The sequence below is a fragment of the Balaenoptera borealis genome, assembly GCF_965194805.1.
Source record: "Balaenoptera borealis genome assembly, chromosome: 3".
NCBI classification, from domain to species: Eukaryota; Metazoa; Chordata; class Mammalia; order Artiodactyla; family Balaenopteridae; genus Balaenoptera; species Balaenoptera borealis.
Genome location: NC_138866.1, coordinates 72,848,787 through 72,870,944, shown reverse-complemented (window position 1 = coordinate 72,870,944; position 22,158 = coordinate 72,848,787). Strand labels below are relative to the sequence as shown.

The following is a 22,158-nucleotide window of genomic DNA, read 5'->3' as shown; positions in this document are numbered from 1 at the left end:
TGCTCTGTTCCAGGTGATGTGCCAGGTGTGGTACCTGTGTGGTCTATTGCAACCTGTGTTATAGATACCATCATCCCCATTTTTATGAGCTAAGGAAATGGAGGCACAAGAGTTCAAATAAATTACCCTCTTTTGCCCACTTATCAAGTACCTGATGCCTAAGCTTGACCTCTTCCCACCCTCCACACTGCCTCTTTGAACATAGGGTTAAACCTGAGAGTTTTCCTTCAAGATGTCACTGTGCATGGAGTCCACAATCCGTTGGAAGAGGGCAACAAGAAATAAGTGTTTATTCAGGGAAGGAGTAGGGAGCACGGGTACGAGACTCTCATTTGCTTCAGAGGAGAAACTGAGGCACCATAAGGCTAAATAAGGCAAGAGCTTCTTCTGATAAAGGGAGAACAGCTAGATGTGGGAAGAGTGGAGAGAGATGGAAGCTCCTCCAGAGGGTCTTCTTCTTCAAGGCGCTATGGAGAGGCAGCACAGGGACACCAGAGCGGGCAGACCTTGGAGCCAGAGGTGACACAGATACCCTTTTCTTTTTCTGGATTCCAATCTAGGGAGAAGAAGCAGGAGTGGAGGTGGGTGGCACAGGAGGGGCTGAGTCCAGGCCAGACGAGGACTCAGTGTGAGCCCCTCTCCCCTCCCCCAGTTGGGCCCTTTCCTTGCAGCGGGGTGCTCCTGGCTTTCTGCCTGCACCTGCACACAAACATGCCACGGCCCCTGCAGCCCAGATGTGCCAGGGCGGAACGAATTTGAAGTCCACTGCCCTTTGTCCCCATAGGTACACTTGTGCCTGTCAGACAGCAGCTCTGGGTTTGGGTTTGGAAAAGAAAGCTCACCGAGGCCCAGGATGCAGACTCTGCCCTCCACAGAGCCAGCTTCTGTTCAGGCCACAGGGCTGCAAAACGTGTTCTTTGTGCTGGGGATGCCTCCAGGGCAGGGTGTTGGAGGCGGCCCCCCAGCCAAGCAGCGGACTGGCTGCGGGTCGGGGGTTGAGGGAACCCTTAGAGGTTGTCACCAACCAGACCCTCACTCCCAGCCTAAAGCTTTCCCTCTTGGCTTAGCTCAAACTTGCTCAAAAAGGCTTTCATAAACAACGCAAGTCTGAAAACTCGGGCGCTCTCCCCGCCCCTCCAGCCCTGGGGGCTTCAGGAGGGTCTGGGCTGCCTGCCAGCCCCGGGCTGTCCCCAGACATGGGGATGGGGAGTGGGGAGGCGGTGCTGTTACCCTCTCCTTCCTGCTCGGTCTCCGGCCCAGAATTTCCACAGGCCCCAGCCTCCCAGGCTCCCCACCCTGCTCTCCCTTAACCCTTTCCTCCGAGGGAAGGAGGGGCGCAGGTCTCTGTTCTCCAGGGAGGCCTGGGAGGCGGCAGGGTGGGCAGGAGGAACTGAGAGAAAGGCCGGTCCCCGAAACCATACCCTCTCTCCCCCACCCGATGCCCCTCCTTCCCTTTCCCTCCCACTGGGGAAAGGGGAATGTGGAAGGAGATTTACTTTGACCCCCGGATTCTGGCTCTGGGCCCAAAACTCGAGTGGGAGGCAGAGGTTTCCAAGACCCTCCCCGCCCCCATCCCCGCCGCCTCCCTCCTCCTTCCGCGCCCCTTGAAGCTACCCAGCCGACTCAGCTAAAGTTCATCCTGGAGGGGCTGGCGCAGTAGTGAAGGGGGGAAGGCTGGGGGCGGAGGGAAGGGAGCCCGACTGGTCCCACCCCCGGCTGTAACCTCTGGCAGGAAGAGATTGTAGCGGGAGCCGCCGCTGAAAGGCTCGGAGCTCTGGAGGAAGGGCGCCCGAGCCGCGGCGGGTGCGTCCGCGAGCCGGGAGGACACGGGCCAAGGCGGGGGCGCGCCGCCGGGAGGAGGGGGCGTGGCTTCGGCGCCTTCGGCCGGGGGACCCCGGTGGCACTGTCGGCTCCCTCCTTCCTGGGGCGGGCGGGCCAGCCATGCTCCTGTCCGGGGGCGACCCTCCGGCGCAGGAATGGTTCATGGTGCAGACCAAGTCGAAGCCCCGGGTGCAGCGGCAGCGGCTGCAAGTGCAGCGCATCTTCAGGGTCAAGCTGAACGCTTTCCAGAGCCGCCCGGACACCCCCTACTTCTGGCTGCAGCTCGAGGGGCCCAGGGAGAACATGGGCAGAGCCAAGGTAAACAGCTTCTCCCCACCTATCACTTCCAGCCAGACCCTTCTCCCGCTCCTCGCCCCCCCGCCCCCCCAGGGGTCCCCAGAGGTCCCCCGACCTGGATTCGGCAGTATGGCAGGCAGGTACTGGGCCATCCTCCTGCCTTTCCAGATCTGCAGCCTTAGGTCCTTCCCTCTGGTTCCTTCTTTTTTTTCTGCCCCACCCCTCTCTTGCGTGTCACTTCTGTCCCTCAAGTGCGCTGAGAGAGGCTCGGCGTCGTGTGTCCCCCCGTGAGCCTTCCCTGGCCAGGGCCCCGCACTTACAGCCTGCTCCTCCATCTGGGGAGCAACTTAAGGTCCTGCATTTCTGTAGTCTGTGCAACATACCTCTTTGTTCTCCACCAAGAGCCTGGAAGGCCCAGGTCTTTCTGCCGCCTTTTAAGTCTCCTTAAATCCTGGGCTGCCCCTTGGAACCTCTCAGAGTGCTGGGACTGGAAGGGCCATTAAAGATGCTTCTAGAGCAATGCTGGCACTCTACAGATGAGGAATTGGGGGCTGGAGAGGGTAAGGGGCCTCCCTGAGCACTCAGGGTCGGGTAGGTGGGGCGTGGCAGGGGCTGGGACCAGAACCCAGGGCTCTGGGCTCCGCACCCCACACTCTTGATGCTCTAGGCAGCCTCTTGCAGGGGCTCAGAGGTGGGGCTGCAGCAACCCTGGAAGGCAGCAGCCCTAGGGGATGGGTGGGAATCTGGGAGGAGGGCTGTGGGCTTTCAGATGAAAGGGCTTGCTGTGTGGGGCTGGACGCTGGACAGGCCAGGTCACAGTGTGCCTCTCTCACATGTGCCCTGGCTTCTCTCATAAGCTTCTCCTCCGCTTGGGCCTCTCAGGTTCCCTCTGACCGCCCAGTCGTGGCCAAGGCCTCGCTCTTCCCCCAGATTCCCTTATCTTATCATTTCCTGGTAGGAATGCTGCAGCCTCCCTCAGCCCCAGACCACCTGCTCCCCCATGCACCCACCCACCCCAACACATACCCCTTCCCTAGCTGGGTCTCTATCAATATCCTAATTGGTCAAGGCCATGGGTGGGGGAGGCCCAGAACACACTGGCCAGTGGGCAGGCAGGCTGGAAAGTTCCTCCCTCAGCCCCTCTGTTGAGCTGCTTCATCAGCAGTTTTTCCAGTTCTGACAGAGGTACTGGGGGAGGGGAGGGGTTCCTGCCTGGAGAGCAGATGTGCAGGAACCCCTGAGATGGAGACTTTTCAGTAGCTGGCATAGGGTAGGTTAACAAGAGGAGCCTTTGGATTGTTTTGGGTTCTTAATTTTTTTTTTTTTTTTAAGTAAGAGTGGTTTTGTTTATTATTTATTTATTTATTTATTTATTTATTTATTTATTTATTTATTTATTTTTGTCTGCGTTGGGTCTTCGTTGCTGTGCGCAGGCTTTGTCTAGTTGCGGCGAGCGGGGGCTACTCTTCATTGTGGCGCACGCACTTCTCATTGCAGTGGCTTCTCTTGTTGCGGAGCATGGGCTCTAGGCACGCGGGCTTCAGTAGTTGTGGCACGCAGGCTCAGTAGTTGTGACTCATGGGCACTAGAGCGCAGACTCAGTAGTTGTGGCGCACGGGCTTAGTTGCTCCGCGGCATGTGGGATCTTCCCGGACCAGGGATTGAACCCGTGTGCCCTGCATTGGCAGGCGGATTCTTAACCACTGCGCCACCAGGGAAGTCCCGGGTTCTTAATCTTTTTGTTAATTTGAAATACACCTGCTCACCCTTTTATGGGACTGGTGCTTTCTGAAGTGTCTAGCTCACCTGTCCCCTGCTTACATCTTCCATCAGCTTCTCCAGGCTTGGCTACTCCTGCTCCCACTGCTGCCTCAGAGTTCCTGGGCCCACCGACTTTCCCTCACACCTCAGGCCCTGCTAGTGTAACCAGTGGCTTTCTCCATTCCCCCCATCCTATCATCTCTTTCCCCTCTGTCTTCCCCCGCGGAAAAGCATGATTTAAGATGGAAACAACATGAGGGGTTTTGGGTAACTCCCTCCCTTATTGCACAGAATGAGCAGAAAGAAGAGATTTTTGGAGCTTTGGAGCAGGAGAGCAGGGAAGGTGGGGAGGATAAGGTTTTGTTCCAGAAGTTAGGAGATCTGGGTTCAATTTGCTGTCACCAAGTTACTGCTGGGACAGAGGGGTGTGGTGGAGAGAGTTGGAGGTTGGGGTTTGCTACCTTCTAACTGGCTGACCTCGGTCAAATCATTGACCTTCTCTTGAGCCTATTTCCTCATCTATAAATCAATATAATAATACCCACTTCATGGCAGAGTTGTAAGAGTCAATTGAAATAAGGCGTTCTTATGGACTTCTGCAAATGTGGAGAGTTACAGAGTAGAGATATCAGTTACTGTTTTTGTAACTAGCTGTATAACTTTGAATGAGTTCTTTTCCCTCTCTTGAGTCTCGGTCTCCTTGTTTGCAAAGTGAGAACCTTGGATCAAATGCTTTCTAAGGCCCAGCGATCTGATACAGGAAAATTTCCCACGTATAAGGATGTCTTGCGGTTTCCATGTGGAGGAGCTGTGGCTGACCCCAATCCCAGCTGTAGGGGCGCAGAATCACGCACCTGGATAATGGCCTAATATACACAGGCCAGCTGGCAGAGAGGGCTCAGTGAGACTGGAGGTTGTAGGATGGGGAAGGGGTGATGGATGGGGGTGTCTTGTCTGTGAGGGGAGGAGGGGTCAAGAAGGATACAGGCTTCTCTGGAGAAGAGCCCGGGTGTTTTCTACATTATATGCACTGTTTTTCCAGGAAAAACTCTGTAGAACCCAGAAGTGCCTTTAAGTAGTTTTCTTGTGGTGGGATTTAAAAAATAATGAAGACATTGCTGGAAATCCCATTCCTAGGCAGCAAAAAGAAACACTGGGGAGGTCTGGCCTTTCTGAGGTGAAATCAGCCTCACCTCAGCGTGGAAAGGAGGGTTTTTACTAATGATCAAAGTCGCCCCGAGACAAGCCCTGCTCGGCTCTTCTGTCCTCCTTGGCAACGATGTAAAGAAGGTTCGGGCACAGAGAGGACAGGTGACAGCTTGATTCTCCCCTTTTTGGACACGATGGAGGGAGGGAGGTGATGGGGAGCCAGAGGTTGGGGTGGGGAGCTGTGGGACAGGGTGTGGTTTGCTGACTTTGGGCTTTGCTGTCAGGAGGAAGTTGATCTGTCCCTGGCCCACACTGACTGTGAAAAGTACCACGGAAGCTGGTAGTGGCCAGGTGTGTGCTGGAACCAACTCCTGCTGACCCATCGTTGAAAATTCAGGAAGTTTTTGAGCCAATGGAGTCCTGTTGGTAGTTTGAAGTCAGCCATGGAGGGAGTATTTACACCACAGAAATTGGCAAATGCTACAAATTGGGACTATTTCCCCCATAACTGCATGATTGTTAAACACTTACCAGCACATCTAATTGTGTTGTGGGCACCTAATCCTTCTCCCTTTATTTTAAACTTAATTTTTCTTTTATCAAAATAATACATAATTTAAAAGTCCAATGATTTTTAAAAAGCTCACAGTATAACGCAGTGATTCCTTGCTTTGTCCCTGCCAACTGCCTCTTCAGTGCTCTTCCCTGTAGAAAATATCCTCTCTGGCATTTCTACATCTCCACATTCCTAAAAAAATATGTAGCTACTATATCTTTTGATTAATCAATTTTAGATATCTTTTTACTTCCTATTATTATAGATGAGGATTTAGCTTCCTTATATTGCCATCCCTTCTTTCTTCCCAGTATAGTTATATTTCATTTTTCTGTTAAATCTGTATTTAGTGTTTGCAACATTATGCCCTTGCAAATATCATTTACATCTAAGTGTTGAAGTGTACTATGATTAGGTTTTCTCTCTTACTTTTCGATTTCCCTGAGGTAAAGAACTCAACTCCTTTCTAGTTTGCTTGTTTTCCTTTGTACCCATTGCTAATTCTTATAACTTTCAGTAGCTTCTCACTACAATTTTCTACAAGGACAATCTATCGATTCAAGGTGGTCTGTCAGTTCCAGATTTTTTCCTGGGGGCATCCTTCTTTCTGTCTGGTCAGGACTGCACAGCTGTCATCCTGAGACTCCCGTTTGCTGTCATTCTTGGCATCCTCTTGCCTTCTTTCCTTGTTAGATACCTCGTTTCCTGGACGCTGTGTCTTTGTCTTGAGTTGGTGGAGCACGTCCTTCAGTAGCGTCATCAAGTTAGAAAGATGGTGCCGAAACAAGAATGTTGTTTCTGCAGTCCCACTCTCCAGTCTGAACTAGTCGTCCTCTATGCCTCCTAGAACAGTGCCTGACACGTAGTAGGTGCTCAGTAGTGTTTATTGAATGGATGAGTACATTCTGAGATTTCTCTCCACAATCTTCCTGGAGATTGTCTTTGCTTTTTTTTTTTTTATGTTGGGTCTCCTTTCTTGGTTTCTTTTCTTGATTTGCTGGAAAATGCTCTCTAGTAGCTTCCTGAGAAAGGTTTTATAGGAGGTAAACTCTTGGGGTTGCATATATGCATATCTACATTGCATATCTGATGGCCACTTGATTGACAATTTGGCTGGTATCAAATTATACATGGAAAATTATTTTCCTTCAGAAATGAGAAGGCATTAATCCATTGACTTCTTGCTTTAGGGATATCTGAAGCTATTCTTGGTCCCTGGTCCTTTGTATGTGAAGTTTTTTTTCTCTCTGGAAGTCTGTAGTTTCCCACACTGTTCTGAGGTGCCCCAGTGAGACCCCTCTGTGTGAGTATCTGTCTTCATCCATCATCAGTTACTATTGCGGAGTCTCTATATGGGAAGAATGAGTTTCTCTGCACTCAGCACTCACCGTAGACCTCACTACTGGCCTTCCTCTCTTCCTTCATGATTTTTATGGTACCCACACCCTCAAGCATGCTGATCAACCTCTGATCCTAAGACCTTGTCTTTTACTTTCCACAGAACGAACTCCAGTGGGTAGGGAGGTACTTGCTCAGCCTTTGTGTAGAGGGGTGGGTGGACTCCCAGATCTAACTGCTCCTCAAACAACTTTACCTTAGTCCACCTTTTAAACAATGTTCTCTTTCATTCCCAATTCCAGAGTTTCTTGGTGCTGCCATTTTTTTGAGCTTTTTGAGTATTCTGCGGTGTAATTTGGGGTGGTTCTGGAAAGCAGACAGTGTATGGCAACTGACTTATGAGAAAGGAGAATCCTAAGACAGGATTGATCAAGTATAGAGCAGTAGAAAACTACCTGGTGGTATTGTTTTTATTTAACTTACAAGTTGACAAATGACTTGCAGGACATTGGGCAACATATTTTAACAAATGCACATTTTTCTGTGCTTATTTTGTTCCTGCCTCTTCTCTATTTTTTATCCTCTTGGAGAAAAAGGTCTGGGTGGGCTTTAAGCAGGAAAATTGCTCCAGATATTTTCTGGATGTAAATGCCTGTTGTTTCCATATCTGTTTTAGCTCTAAGTTATAGACAGCATCATGGTTAAGACCCCAGACTTTGGAGTCAGAGTGCCTAAGTGTCCCAGCCTACTACCTGTGTGACCTCGGACATGTGTCCTTCCTTGCTCACCTAAAATGGGGATAATAGTAATTTCTTTATAGGGCTGAGAGAGGAATCAATGAGCTGATGTATGTAAAGAGCCTGGCACATAGTAAGTATTCAATAAATATCAGTTCAGATGTATTATTTTGAAAATTATCTCATTTCCAATATATCTTTTTGTTTAAAAATATTGATGGTTAATGGAACAATAAATATTTTAAGGTCTTTGCAGAAGGAGAAAGAAACCACCCACCATCTTCTTCCCGAGCACATCTCTTCATTTTTACATATTGTTTTCATGTAGTTAGAACGTGGGGTGCATGGGGTGGGGGAGTTTGTTCAGGTCTATGAGAGCTATTCCACCTGGTCAGATTCACCCTTGCCAGGCAGTGCAGACCAGCTGAGGTTCTGGGTGGGAGGGGTTGGCTTGGGATGTCTATCAGATTTTGAGCTGATTTTAGACTGACTGAAAAGGCGTTAGACATGGGCCTAAGTGCCTGGGTGTACCTTAGGCCCTTTGGGGAAGGTGTTGGAGGTCCATAGCCTGGCCATGTGGCAGAGATAAGCTTAGGCCTGAGCAGGGAAGGATGGTCTGGGTACTGAGCAGAGGGGCCAGAGTGGTCTTTGGGATGGCTGCTGGAGATCCAAAATGGAGCATTCGTTCCATAATGGAACTGTCATGGGAAAGCGGGAAGAGGGATGACTGTCACTGACACAGGCATGAGGAGGGACTTGAGGGCTAATGCAGTCATCAAGGGTTGGCTGATTAAGAGGGAGTGCTCATGGTTCTTTGGAGCTCATGGGGTCATGCTGGTGGAACTCAGCCATATAGTGGAGGAACCCAACCTCTCCTGTCCCAGTGACTGCTAAAGACTGAGTGTGTGAGCCCTGGAAACACAAGGACCTGGTGCCCAGATGGCCAGAGGTTTCCCTTCTGGTTCAGCCATTGTGCGTATCTGTGGGGATCCCCTGGATACTGGCCCAGCAACTTACCTTCTCCTCTGTCCCCTCTGGATAACAGAGTTACCATGGTTACAGGTACAGGTTGTGCCGGAGACCTTCTGCAGGGGGATTAACCAGAATCTCAGTGGATTACCCTGTAGTCACTGTGTAGTCAGCCTAAGGACGTGGAAAGAGCTCTGGTTTCAGAGTCAGATGGATGTGGGCTGTGGTCCTTACCCAGTCACCCACTAGCTGTGTGTCCTTGGGTAAGCGATAGAGCCTTTCTGAGCCTGCAAAATGGGAATAGGCTGTGCCAGGCATAAGCTAAGCACTTCTTTTGTATTATCTCACTGAAGCTTCATAATAGCCTAATGAGGTGGGAACCATTATCCCCATTTTACAGATGAGGAAACGTAGGCATAAGGATAGTAGATAACTTACTCCAGGTCACATAAGCTCCTGGCACATGGAGGGTACTCAGTAATGTACCATCCCCCTCCCCCCCAGCTATTTCACAATTCTAGAACGCCAGGGTAGGACTGGACCTTAGGAGTATCTAATTTAATCCATCATTTTATAGGTGAGGAGACTGAGGCCCTGAGAAGATGACAAATTTCCCACGGTAACCTTAACCCACTGAGGTCAGGTTGGAACTAGAACCAGGGCCCCTGACTCCAAGCCCAGGTGCTCCCCCGCCCCTCCGGCCTCCCCCATCTGTCAGAGCTCCCCTGGAAAGAGATGAGTGTGTGAGGAGTCAGGACCAGGGAGAGAGTGTTGGGCCGGGGGGCGGGGGGCGGGGGTTGTCATTTGGCTTATGGCGGGCAGGGGCAGGGCATGTGCTTGTGAGGGGAGTGAGTGCCAGTGGCAGGCCCATAACGGCTGGCTTCCTTTGTGCTCTCCCCACTGGCTTCAGGAGTATCTGAAGGGCCTGTGCAGCCCGGAGCTGTGGAAGGAGGTCCGCTACCCGGCGGCCCTGCACTGCGCCTTCCTTGGGGCCCAGGGCCTCTTCTTGGACTGCCTGTGCTGGAGCACGCTGGCCTACCTGGTGCCTGGCCCGCCGGGCTCCCTGATGGTGGGCGGGCTGACTGAGTCTTTCATCATGACCCAGAACTGGCTGGAGGAGCTGGTAGGGCGGCTGCGCTGGGGCCCTGCCCCTCTGCTCACCCCCCGGGGCATCTGGGAAGCCGAGGTGACCCGGGCTTTTGGGGCTCTGGTCTGGATCCGTGGTGACCAGTATGCAGGGGACCTGCTGCAGCTGCCCGCAGCAGTCCAGGAACTGCTGCTGAGCCTGGTGCGGGATGCTGCGGGCAAGGAGGACATCATCCAGTGGCTCGGCTGCATTGGCGCCTCCGACTCCCGCTCAGACCCCGAGCTCCTGATCTGCCCAACCCACCAGCAGAAGGAAGGTCCAGCCATGGTGTCCATGGGAGACGGTCCTGGGCCTTTTCTGGAGATGGGGAGCCCAGAAAATTCAAAGAGGTTAACCAGCCTAGGAGCCATGGGGGCGCTAATCCCAGGCCAGAACACTCAGCTGGAGACAGCAAACCAGCTGGTACGGTAAGTTCTGGAGAATCAGTTTGGCTTCTCTGCCCCTGCTCCTGCTCCCCAACCCCCGGGAAATAGTTTGGGACCTAACTGGCCTTACCACCTTTCCAACAAACTTGGGTTTCCTCCAGGGTTGGTTCCAACAACCAAGGTGGTACGGACAGTGCTTGTGAGGAAGGGTCAGTACAAGCCAGCAGCAGCCAGGACCCCGCGGACCGCACACAAGCCTCGTCCCAGCAGCGGCAGGCCCGGAGGGGGGAAGACAAGCTCCCTCTCCAGCCTCCAGTATCAGCCCTGAGTGTGTGCTCGCCCTGGAAGTCCTGGACCCCGGGGCCAGCCTTTGGGCCCTTGTGGCCGGGGACTATTGCTGCAACCTTCTGGAGGATCAATGAACTGCATTCTCTCCACCTGGCCTGGCTCCTGTCCCAGGCTTGCTTCAGTTTCCCTTTCTGGCAGAGGCCACTGGGCCCCATTCAGTTCAAGCTGCCAGGGCAGAATCCTTTGCCCTTAAATCTGGGATGGAAACAGAAGGAGCTGGTTCCTTTGCCCAGTGTGGAAAGCCCAGACTGTAGACCAGATGGGGGGCCAGGAGGAGAGGCAGCCCTTCAGAATTGCCCAAGGCCAGAGACCCCTAAAAAAGTAATGAGTTTATTGGTGGTCTCAGGAGGCTCAGGGGTAAAGGACAAGGCTAGCCCAGGACTTCCACAGATAGGGCCACCTTTGACCTCTACACCCCAACTCCAAGCTGGAAGTGAGCCGGGGGATCGAGGAAATATGCAGTGGGATTGTAAGGAGCCCGAAGAGAGGCCGTTTCCAGGGCCTTCCACAGGGCAAGGGGTGCCTACTGCTCAGGGGAGGCCTGCCACTCAAGGGGGGCTGACAGCTCCTTCAGGACCTGAACCTCAAACAGTGCCTGAAACTCTCAAAGTGCCCATGGCTGCAGCAGTGCCCACAGCTCAAACCCCACCCACAAATCCCGTGCTGCCTGAAGCCCCCAAAGTGCCTGAAACCCAGACTATGCCGGCAGTCCATGAAGAACCTGCAGCCCCCAAAGTGCCTTTGGCTCCGACAAAGCCAGCAGCTCAAGTGGTGCCCACGGCACAAAAGGCAGCTGTGGGTGAACTGGCACCAGCAGCTCAAATGGTGCCTGCAGCCCCCAAAACTCCCACAACTCAGAAAAGGCATGCAGCGAAAACATCACCTGCAGGTCCCCAAACACCCAGAGCCCAGACTGGGACTACAGCTAAAACAGGGTCTGCAGCTCCCAAAGCACCTGCAACTCCTAAAGCCCCTGCAGCCCCCAAAGCACCTGCAGCTCCCAAAACTTCCAGAGCTCTGAAAATGCCTGCAGCTCAGAAGGCACCTACAGATCCAGGGCCAACCCTGGATGCAGCCAAATTCCCAAGTGAGGGCCAGCCTGCGTCAAGGGGCAGTGCTTCCTTCCTGAAGGGCCAGGGGGAAGCTGGAAGGCAGGGGCCCCAGTCCAGTGGCACTTTGGCTCCCAGTAGTAAGCGCCAACCTCAGGTGGAGGGGCTCCTAGGGGCGTGGGAGGGGGTTCCGAGGCAGCCGCCTCGCCACCCACAGGCGAACAGCACAGTAACCAGCTTCCAGAGGTACCACGAGGCCCTGAATACACCCTTTGAGCTGAACCTGTCAGAAGAACCGGGGAACCAGGGGTTGAGGCGAGTGGTCATTGACGGCAGCAGCGTGGCCATGGTGTGAGTAGCCACGGACCTGGGGCGGGCTGGGGTTGCTGGGGGAGCTCGGGCGGGGTGTCCCTGGGGTGATAGACTGTGGGCATCCTTTCTTGACCTCTGTATACGGGTGACATGGGGTTCAAATGGGGGAAAGATGGGAGGGAAGTGGTACATGTTGAGGGGCTACTGCATGCTGGGTGGTGTTCATGGACTCATCACAGCAGCCTTCAAAAGTAGGTTTCTGTTCTCCTTCCCTCATAGAAGCAGCAACAGGCTCAGAGAAGCGATTAATCTTGACCAAGGTCCCAGAGCCAGTAAGGGGCCCAGCTGGCCTTTGGGTTCAGATCTGCCCACTGCCCAGGCCCATGCTCTTCCCATTTCAGCCTGCCTCACATAGCATGGGGTCTGTCAACCCCAGGCCAGTTTTCAAATGTTTAGCCCAGCCCTTAAGGTCCAGCACTGATCTCCCCTGTGAAGCTTTTCCCAACCATGCCAACTCTCAGAGATCACCCTCTCTGCACAGCACTTACTGCTGTATACGTGCTAGCATAAATACATGCAGGATGTTTTCATTTGCCCACACAGTAGAATAGGTATCTGTGCTGAGCACACTCCCAGCACACAGTTGGTCAGCCAATGTTTGTTTGCTTTCAGTCCTAAACTGAGCTCTTTGGATGTAGAGGTTGCCTTCTTCCTTTTGCCCTGGAGGCCTCTACACACACACACACACACACACACACACACACACACACACACACAGCAGGTGAGTGGACCCAGTAGGTGCTCACTGTTTGATGAAGGAGAGAGGGGAGGGGGCATTGTTGGTGCCCGTGGTGCTGATGCCCTGGCATTGCCAGATGTGCTGCCCTAGGCTGGCTCTGAGGGAGGGGTGGAGAGGCAGGGCCATTCCTAGGGCAGAAAATTGCTACCTCACTAATTCCCCCCATCTCCCCCCCCCACCCCCCAACCCCAGGCACGGCCTCCAGCACTTCTTCTCTTGCCGGGGCATTGCCATGGCAGTGCAGTACTTCTGGAACCGGGGACACCGAGAGGTCACTGTGTTTGTACCCACCTGGCAGCTTAAGAAGAACCGGAGGGTGAGAGGTGAGCTGTCCCCAGCTGCCCAGCCCCTCCAGTGGGCTTACTCTCTATGCCGTACTTTTCCTTGCCTTTCTGTCCCCACCACGGCCTTTTCCACTTAGCCCTTCCTCTGACCATCACTGTCTTTTGCCTTTCACCTCCAGAGAGCCACTTTCTGACGAAGCTACACTCCCTCAAGATGCTTTCAATCACCCCCTCTCAGCTCGAGAACGGCAAGAAGATCACTACCTACGATTATAGGTGTGCTGGTCTGCAGGCCTTCTCTTGTGGGGCCCCGGGGCTTGGGCTGGGCTGGTGTGTCAGGTGGAGTCTTGCCTCATTTGCTCTGGGGAGATGGAAGCAAATATGTCAGGGGGTCATGTCTGAGAGGGTGGTGTGGTGCACCATCCCTCTGTAGGCAGAGGGAGAGACACAGAGAGGAGAGGGCTCCAAGGTCGGCTCTATTCAAACCCAAGAGGTGTTCCTGAATTTGGGACTCTGCAGCCCAATTTCCCTGAGTTAAGAGGCTTTCTCCCCCATGAAGTATGGGGTGAAACCCTCTGCTTTCTTTGGATGGGACTAGCCCAGGTGACTCCTGGTTCTTCAAGAGAGCTGCTTCCCCCAGCAGCTGATTTGGGTGCCAGTTTGGGTTTTCTCAAGGAATTGCTGCAGTCTTTTCCTCCCACCAGCCCTCGCCCTGGGAGGAGGTATGTGACGGGAGCCCTGGCTGGGCTCTGAAAATGGAGTCAGATTGGCCCTGTCTCCTAGCTAAAGCCTGAATGCCTCCCTACTTGCCAGTCCTCAGCACCCACTCCCCAGAGTGGCTGCAGGACCCGTGTGCATAGGGGTGCCTGTGATGCTGCCTCTGATGGGACCGAGAAGGCCCTGTCCAGGTCACTGACCCTGGGCTGGACTTGATGCCCAGCAGGCCAGGTCTTGGCTCCACTTAGGCACCTCCCATGCCAGGCAGGGAGAAGTTCTGTTCCTCCCCAAGACCTGGCGCCCACTCAGCCTTCAAGCCTGGGAAGGGCTGGGCAGGGCAGCTCAGGCATCCTTCCTTCAAGAGCTGGCCCCCCACCCTGGGTAAGGTCTTTAAGTGCCTTTAAATTCAGGCCTGGGTTTGAGGGAAGGTAGCTTTCCTGCAGGAGGCCCCTCTGCTGGTCACTTGTGGAATTGCATGCTCGTGGCCGCCAGAATGGCACTCTGCAGGGAATGTCGAGAAGTGGGTGGCCTTTGCTTTCTTTCCTGGTCACAGCCCTCTTTCGAGGAGAAGTGATCCTTGGAAAAATGGATTTGTTTATTCAGGTATGTGTTTTTATACGTGTATACACATATCCATATGTATGTATGTGTGTCTTGGCATGTACCTGAGTGTTGTGCATTGGCAAAGAGTAATCATGGAATACTTGGTACATGCTGTGTGGCGGGCACTGAACTAGACACTTCAGTGTCTAGTGTATTGTCTCATTCAGTTTAATCCTCACAGCAATAGAAGGTAGGTATTTTATGTTAGTTTGACAGATGTGGAAACCGAAGAAGTAAAAATGCACGTATGGATGTGGACAAGTGCATGTCTTTCTGTGTGCGGGTCTGAGCATGTGTATGTGAATGCCTATGTGTAAAATAGGGGTCTGTGTTTGCATATACAGTTGGGGGATGTGCATCCCAGTTCTCCCTCCCAGGGGCGAGTGGACATCCCAGTCGACTGCATAGACGAGGATGGGCTCTTGAGTCTTGGCTCCCCGACTATCAAGGGCAGCGTTTTTGTCCAACACACCTCAACAGGAGGCTGCAAGTTCATTTTCTCAGAGGACTGGGGAGGTGAGGGTCTGGGTGCTGGGTCGTTTGCGACTTCCCCTCTCCTCTCCCTGCAGGTTCATGGTAAAGCTGGCGGAAGAGACAGATGGCATCATCGTCACCAACGAGCAGCTCCACGTCCTGATGAATAATTCCAAGAAACTTATGGTCAAAGATCGGTGAGGCAGCTCCCAGGGGATTGGGCTGTTCCTTCCCCTCGGGGGCTGGGCAGTCCCTGGCAGGAGGGGTTTGGGCAGGGGGAAGGGCCTTGGAGCAGTGCTCCATCAGCACCTGCTGGGAGGAGATGTGGGTCTCAGCCCCTGTGGAGATACCAGGTGGCAGCAGGGTGTGGGTGGGTCAAGGGCTCCTCTGTGACGTTTCCTCCTCCATCCCGGGTCCAGCCTGCTGCCCTTCACTTTTGCGGGGAATCTCTTCATGGTGCCCGATGATCCTCTGGGCCGTGATGGCCCCACTCTGGATGAGTTTCTGAAGAAGCCAAACAGGTAATGGGCCAGGCACCCCCCTCCACACCCCTCCTCCCAGCCGCTCCTGGGGCAGGCTGGAAGCTTCCCCTTGGTGCTAGCCAACGTTTGTCTAGGGCTTAATAGTGGGCAGAGTGATTTGAGTTTTTCAGGTCTTTGTACTTCCACCCACATGTGCACATCCATAAACCACTTACAATATGGTTTTACAGTTTCACAGTCTTGCACACATGCTTCAATACTATATGTAACATTCCACAACTGGCATTTGTCGCCATGTTTTATTGTTTTTCCCAGATGTATGCCATGTTAGTTCATGTGGCTGGCTTTAATGTCCATGCTCTATTCCATTATGTGAGTACCCAACAGGTTTATGGGGTCTTTTGTGGAGGGCCATTCGACAGTTTCCGTGTTATGCTGTTGGTACCAGTGCTGCAGTGAACCGCCTTGTTCTTGTTTCATTGTGTGCAGGGGGAGCTGTGTCTGGAGTATATACCAAGTAGAACTTTTTCCACATTTATTACCCGCTTTGATCCTCACAGCTCGAGTTAGGCATACGTGACCGCTGTCCTCGTTTTACAGATGAGGAATCTGAGACTCAAGTACTTTCCCGAGGTCGTTGTGCTGCTGCCGGCAGAACTGATTTGCAATAACTCAGTTCCTCTGGCTTCCACCCACTCTGAGCCGCCTTGCTGCTCACCTCCCAGTTCCCTGGGCCCGGCAGGGGACTGCGGTCAGGACCTTCTGGGCAGGGCACTGCTTCCCGGGCCAGGTCCCCCAGTCCCATTTCTCCAATTTGAAGAAAAGTGACGTGGCCGAGGTTTGCGTGCTGTGCGCTCCCAAGCCCCACGTCAAGCCTCCTTCCCTCTCCTGACCTCCCCCGGCTTGCTCATCCTGGAGTCTGATTGGAAGTACCAGCCATCTAATTCTTATCAAACCATTGGCTTAAAACTGGTTGGACATGTCACTTGGTCAATGAGGTTTTGATTGGGTAAGTCTTCAAAGCCCAGATGAATCTCTAACATTGCCGTCCGGCAGATGCTGGGAGTGGAGGGAATATCTGCGGGCAGGTCCTGTCTGAGGCTGTGCCATGTTGGAGGCTGGCCCTCGGCCCAGCCTCAGGGAAACTCAGCAACGGGGTGAGGCTCTGTGGGGCTTCCACAGATGTGGTTTCGCCTTGGATGGCCTCTCGGGGCGGGCTGTCCCCCCCCACCTCCTCCATCAGACTCCTCTGTCCTGCTGTTTTGGTGTAGGTTGGACACTGACGTTGGCAACTTCCTGAAGGTGTGGAAGACCCTTCCTCCCAGCTCTGCCAGTGTCTCTGAGCTGAGTGAGGATGCTGACCCTGGGCCCCCGGAGAGTCCGCAGAACGTGGAAGAAGTCAGGGAGGAGAAGGAGGAGAGGCAGGATGAGGAGCAGGAGATGCAGAAGCCGGCCGAGAAGGAGGATGACCTGGACTCTTCGCTGATGTCCGTGTTCAGGGCTGAGTGCTCTTCCCTCTCAGAGGAGATACTCCGGTGCCTCAGCCTGCACGACCCCCAGGATGAAGCCCTCGACATCGATCTCCTGCCGGCGGTACCTTCTCCCTCCCTGGGCATCCCCTGGGATGGGAAGTCTCCCTGCCAGCAGGTTCTTGCCCAGCTGGCCCAGCTGACCATCCCCAGCAACTTCACCGCGCTCTCCTTCTTCGTGGGATTCATGGACTCCCACCGGGACGTCATCCCTGACTATGAGGCCCTCGTGGGGCCCCTGCACAGCCTCCTCAAGCGGAAGCCAGGCTGGCAGTGGGACTGGGAGCACGAGAAGGCCTTCCTGGCCCTGAAGCGAGCTCTGGTGTCCGCCCTCTGCCTGACGGCCCCCAACCCCCAGCTGCCCTTCCGCCTGGAGGTGACGGTGAGCCAAGTGGCCCTGACGGCTGTCGTGTACCAGGAGCGCTCAGGGAGAAAGCACCCCGTAGCCTATACCTCGAAACCCCTCCTCCCCGACGAGGAGAGCGAGGGCCCGCAGTCAGGGGGAGACAGCCCCTATGCCATGGCCTGGGCCCTCAAGCACTTTTCCCGCTGCATTGGAGACACCCCAGTGGTCCTGGGCCTTTCCTATGCCTCCCGGACCACTGTGGACCCTGGGGCATGGGACGGCCGCAGGGTTGCCAAAGCATGGTTGATCAGATGGTCCCTCTTGGTACAGGACAAGGGCAAGAGGGCACTGGAATTGACCCTTCTCCAGGGCCTGCTGGGGGAAAACCGGCTGCTCACTCCTGCGGCTTCCATGCCTCGTTTTTTCCAGGTTCTGCCTCCTTTTTCCGACCTGTCCACTTTTGTCTGCATCCACATGTCGGGGTATTGCTTTTACCGAGAGGATGAGTGGTGTGCTGGCTTCGGTCTCTATGTTCTGTCTCCCACCAGCCCCCCTGTCTCCCTTTCTTTCTCTTGCTCCCCTTACACCCCGACCTATGCCCACCTGGCGGCCGTGGCCTGTGGCCTGGAGCGCTTTGGCCAGTCCCACCTGCCCGTGGTTTTCCTCACGCACTGCAACTGGATCTTCAGCCTCCTCTGGGAGCTCCTGCCCCTCTGGAGGGCTCGGGGCTTCCTCTCCTCCGACGGGGCTCCACTACCTCACCCCAGCCTGCTCTCCTACATCATAGCGCTCACCTCCGGCCTCTCATCCCTTCCATTTATCTACCGAACCTCCTACCGGGGCTCCCTGTTTGCTGTGACGGTGGACACCCTGGCCAAGCAGGGTGCCCAGGGGGGCGGCCAGTGGTGGAATTTGCCGAACGATGTTCCCGTCCCTGTAGTGTCTCCCCGTACCACGGGCAAGAGGCCCAACTTGCTGGCATTACAGCTGAGCGACAGCACCCTGGCTGATATCATTGCCAAGCTGCAGGCCGGGCAGAAATTATCCAGCTCCTCACCCTTCAGTTCTGCCTTTAACTCCCTCAGCCTAGACAAGGAGAGCGGCCTGCTTATGTTCAAGGGAGACAAGAGGCCCCGGGTCTGGGTAGTCCCGAGGCAGCTCCGGAGGGATCTGATTTTCGCTGTGCACGACCTCCCCATGGGGGCCCACCAGAGGCCCGAGGAGACCTACAAGAAGCTGCGGTTGCTGGGATGGTGGCCGGGCATGCAGGAGCACGTGAGAGATTACTGTAGGAGCTGCTTGTTCTGCATCCCCCGGAATCTCATAGGCAGTGAGTTGAAGGTTATTGAGTCCCTGTGGCCCCTCAGGTCCACCGCCCCCTGGTCCCACCTGCAGATCGAGGTGGTGGGCCCAGTCACTGTCAGCGAGGAGGGCCACAAGCACGTGCTGATTGTGGCTGATCCCAACACCAGGTGGGTAGAGGCATTCCCGCTGAAGCCCTACACGCACATGGCCGTGGCCCAGGTGCTCCTTCAGCACGTGTTCGCGAGGTGGGGTGTACCGGTGAGGCTGGAGGCCGCCCAGGGCCCCCAGTTTGCCCGCCATGTCCTGGTAAGCTGTGGGCTGGCCCTGGGAGCCCAGGTGGCCTCCTTGAGTAGGGACCTCCAGTTCCCCTGCCTGACGAGCTCCGGGGCCTACTGGGAATTCAAGAGGGCCCTCAAGGAGTTCATCTTCCTGCACGGCAAGAAGTGGGCGGCGTCCCTGCCCTTGCTGCACCTGGCCTTCAGGGCCTCCTCCAGCCAGGCCACGCCGTTCCAGATCCTGACGGGGGGCGAGGAGAGGCTGACCGAGCCCCTGTGGTGGGAGGTGAGCAGTGCAAACATCGAAGGGCTCAAGATGGATGTCTTCCTGCTACAGCTGATGGGGGAGCTGCTGGAGCTCCACTGGAGGGTGTCTGAGAAGACGAGTGAAAAGGCTGAGAATAGGCGTTTCAAGCGGGAGAGCCAGGAGAAGGAGTGGAATGTGGGTGACCAGGTCCTCTTGCTGTCCCTCCCCAGGAACGGCAGCAGTGCCAAGTGGGTGGGTCCCTTCTATATCGGGGACCGGCTGAGCCTGTCCCTCTACAGGGTCTGGGGCTTCCCCACCCCAGAGAAGCTTGGGTGCATCTATCCTAGCAGTCTGATGAAGACCTTTGCCAAGAGTGGCACCCCGCTGTCCTTCAAGGTCTTGGAGCAGTGAGCTGGAGCAGTGGGGGAGCCCCCCGCCCCAGGGTCCTGGACTTCTGCTGCTAGGCCTCCCCTTGTCCCCAGCAATGCTCTCACAGGCCCCTGGGGGCCCTTCATTGTGCCTTTTGTAGAGAAGTTACTTCATAAAGCTTTGCTGAACTGCCTTGAACTGGGGACCAGCCTCCCTATGGAAACATGCCCAGTATGGGGTATTGGGAGAATCTGTTGAAGGCTGTCAGATGTGGGCCTCTGATAATTTTACCCTGGCAGGTATCCCTTCCTGGGGCAGGCCAGGTTCAGTGTCTCTCCCCAAGTGAAAGTGTACATATACACGCATAGTCCAGAATCTTATTTCTGGCTGCCTTTACCATGAAACAGTGTGGCTCTGGACCTCAGAATCAAAACCACATTCCCCTCTCAAACAGAAACCTCGATTGTGGGCTCCTCCCCCGATTGTTGTCCCTGACTGGGGACCCTTTGCCCTTGAATCTGTCACAGCTGACCCAAATCCATGTGGGCTGTGGAGAGGCAGGCCGTCCCTTATCTCATGGTTCGCTTTCTCAGGCCAGGCTAGGCCTGCCCAGCTGTCAAGGAAAGGCTGGCAGTCCTGGGCCTCGAGGCTCGGAGCTGGGGTGGGAGGACGGCCGGCCAGCCATCCTGTAGGTGCATCCTGCCCGTCAGCACGGGAAGGGCAAGGGCGAGACGGAGTCAGCCTACCTCATTTGACTCCAGCCAATGGAGACGCTCCCTGACCCCGGCTTCGATGATATCGAGCCCACAGGAGTCAAGGATCTCGATGCCAAGTGTGGCATCTCTACCTGAAGAGCTGCTTCGACTAGACCAAGGGGCCCAGGCCTCGGCTTCAGGGGGAAGGTGACTGAAATGAGTGGTCTGGCACACGGTGAGGTGCTGGCGTGGCTCTACCTCCCAATCCCACCCCGCAGCCCGCTCCTCCCACTGCCACTGTACCCTGCATCCCCAGACCCTGCATAGTGTACGACTGCTCTGTTTGGATTCCCCAGACCCCCACCCTAGTCCCCTGGACCCTGCCTTCTGGGTAGAGAAAATCCCGGCCTCCCCGAGAGCCGCTCTGCAAAGATCACTGACTGCAAGAGTGCGTTTCTCACAGGTGTGTGTGCCTTCACTCTCCCTCCGAATGGCTGCTGCTGCCGACAGAGGGGCGTCCAGGTGGAGGCCAGCACTGGGTCACTCTGGCTGGGCCTCTAAGTAGTTTTATTTCTCCAAAACTGAGCCAGTCTCCTGGCCTAGCTCCAGTTGCGAAAACGCTTGACATTGCTAGAGCCAGAGTAGAGCCTGCCACTGAGTCCAATTAGCTTGTTTTACAGCCGAGGAAAGAGGCCCAGAGAGGGGAAGTGACTTGCCCGAAGTCACAGAGATAGTTGGTGGCTGAGCTGGGACCAGGATTAAGCTTCCTGATTCTCTTTTCGCCACAGATGGGGTTCAAGTGAGAGAAGGTCTCAAAATCTTATACCCATCTTCCCTCCAGCTCCTCATCTCCCAGATCTTGAAGACAAACTACTTAGGTGTTGCCCTCAAACCATTTCTAGCTGTTAATTCTGTCCAGGAAAGAATGATTGGGTGACAGCTGACAAATTGAAAGGTGAGCCATGGGGTTTTTAGCAGATACCTCTTTCCCCCTCCTCCTTGTCGCCCTGAACCTGCCCCTCTCCTTCTCCTCCTCCTCCCTCTGATGGTCTGTTCAACCTCATTCTCCCTCCTCAGTGCTGTATCCATTCCCCGTTAACCACATTTGTGACCTTATACCCCTTTTGGTGACCTTTTTTCCCCCATTTGATTTGTCAATAAACGGATCAAAAAGGAGCTAATGTCCAGTATTTAAGAAAAATTTTTTTTCTTTTAGCTTTAGCCTCAATTATGAGGAGGGTGGGAGGCAGTTGTGGGCATGGGTGCTGCATGTTTTCCAGGCAGACTTGCAGATTTGACAGTCTGGATAGTAACTTTCCAAGTACATCTGACCTGAGCTCTTATTTTACCGAGGAGACCAGCGCCCAGGTAGTGATAGAGCTCAACCTCTCTCCCCCTACTGGTTCATGGCAGGGCTGTGAGGAGAGCCCAGGCTGAGGGCTTCCATGCTAGTGCTCTTTCCCGTTCACGTCTTAGAAGTGGGCAGGGTGGGAATGAAGATGAATGAAGGCTGGTGTAAGAATGGCATCAGTGCTGAACCAGCTTGGCTGTATCGGAAACACAATAGAACTAGGTTTGAATACTGACTCCATGGCTGCTACCTATGAAGGCTTTTCCTGGGGCCTTGGTCTCCCCACCTATCAGGTGCAGGGTAACAATTCCTAAATTATGGATGGTGCAAGGATCTTATGAAGTAATCGTGCAAAGAGGCTACTGTGGTGCCGGGTATGGAGTAAGCCTTCATCACTGTGATGGACTGCATGTTTGTGTCCTTCCAAATTCATATGTTGAAACCCTAACCCCTAGTGGGATGGTATTAGGAGGTGCGGCTTTGGGGGGTTAATTAGGTTTAGATAAGGTCATGAGGGTGGAGCACCCAAGATGAGATTAGTGTCCTTATAAGAGAAAGAAACTAGGGCTGCCTCTCTCTCCACCACTTGAGGGTACAATGAGAAGATGGCCATCTGCAAGTGAGGAAGTGGGCTCTTACCAGACACTTGATTTGCTGGCACCTTGATCTTGAATGCCCAGCCTCCGGAACTAAGTTTCTGTTGTTTAAGCCACCCAGTCTTTGGGGTTTTTGTTACAGCAGCCCGAACCGATAAAGACAATCACATGCTAGCTAACGTTTCTTTTCTTCCTGCCCCTGGAGTGCTTGCTGTTATTGCCGCCTGGGCTCAGAAA

General features: G+C 54.3%; 1 protein-coding gene and 1 long non-coding RNA gene across 5 annotated transcripts; one reads left to right on the top strand and one right to left on the bottom strand.

Moving 5' to 3' along the window:
• Positions 1-257: 257 nt before the first annotated feature.
• On the bottom strand, positions 258-2,489 carry LOC309625127. The gene is made up of 2 exons (XR_014242334.1): positions 2,234-2,489; positions 258-556 (listed from the first exon to the last, which is right to left on the bottom strand). It is a non-coding gene; the product is annotated as an uncharacterized lncRNA (long non-coding RNA).
• Positions 1,724-21,150, top strand: NYNRIN (NYN domain and retroviral integrase containing). Of its 4 annotated transcripts, none has more exons than XM_082384051.1 (9): positions 2,061-2,139; positions 5,313-7,792; positions 9,539-10,182; positions 10,302-11,888; positions 12,841-12,971; positions 13,112-13,208; positions 14,822-14,923; positions 15,146-15,247; positions 16,480-21,150. In XM_082384051.1, exons 3-9 carry the CDS (start codon positions 9,695-9,697, stop codon positions 19,319-19,321), a joined length of 5,349 nt encoding a protein of 1,782 aa, XP_082240177.1. In that variant the 5' UTR covers positions 2,061-2,139; positions 5,313-7,792; positions 9,539-9,694; the 3' UTR covers positions 19,322-21,150. The 4 variants fall into 4 exon arrangements, with proteins under 4 accessions (XP_082240175.1, XP_082240177.1, XP_082240178.1 ...); XM_082384052.1 differs by having other exon boundaries at positions 2,080-2,139; positions 7,743-7,792; XM_082384049.1 differs by lacking the exon at positions 5,313-7,792 and having other exon boundaries at positions 1,724-2,139.
• Positions 21,151-22,158: the final 1,008 nt, after the last annotated feature.

Excerpts from the sequence above, each read along its gene's own strand:
- NYNRIN (XM_082384049.1), top strand. The coding sequence starts at position 1,942 with ATGCTCCTGTCCGGGGGCGACCCTCCGGCGCAGGAATGGTTCATGGTG. Across the intron at positions 10,183-10,301 it reads ACAGCAAACCAGCTGGTACG|GGTTGGTTCCAACAACCAAG; the intron begins GTAAGTTCTGGA and ends GGTTTCCTCCAG. Across the intron at positions 13,209-14,821 it reads ATCACTACCTACGATTATAG|GTTCATGGTAAAGCTGGCGG; the intron begins GTGTGCTGGTCT and ends CTCTCCCTGCAG.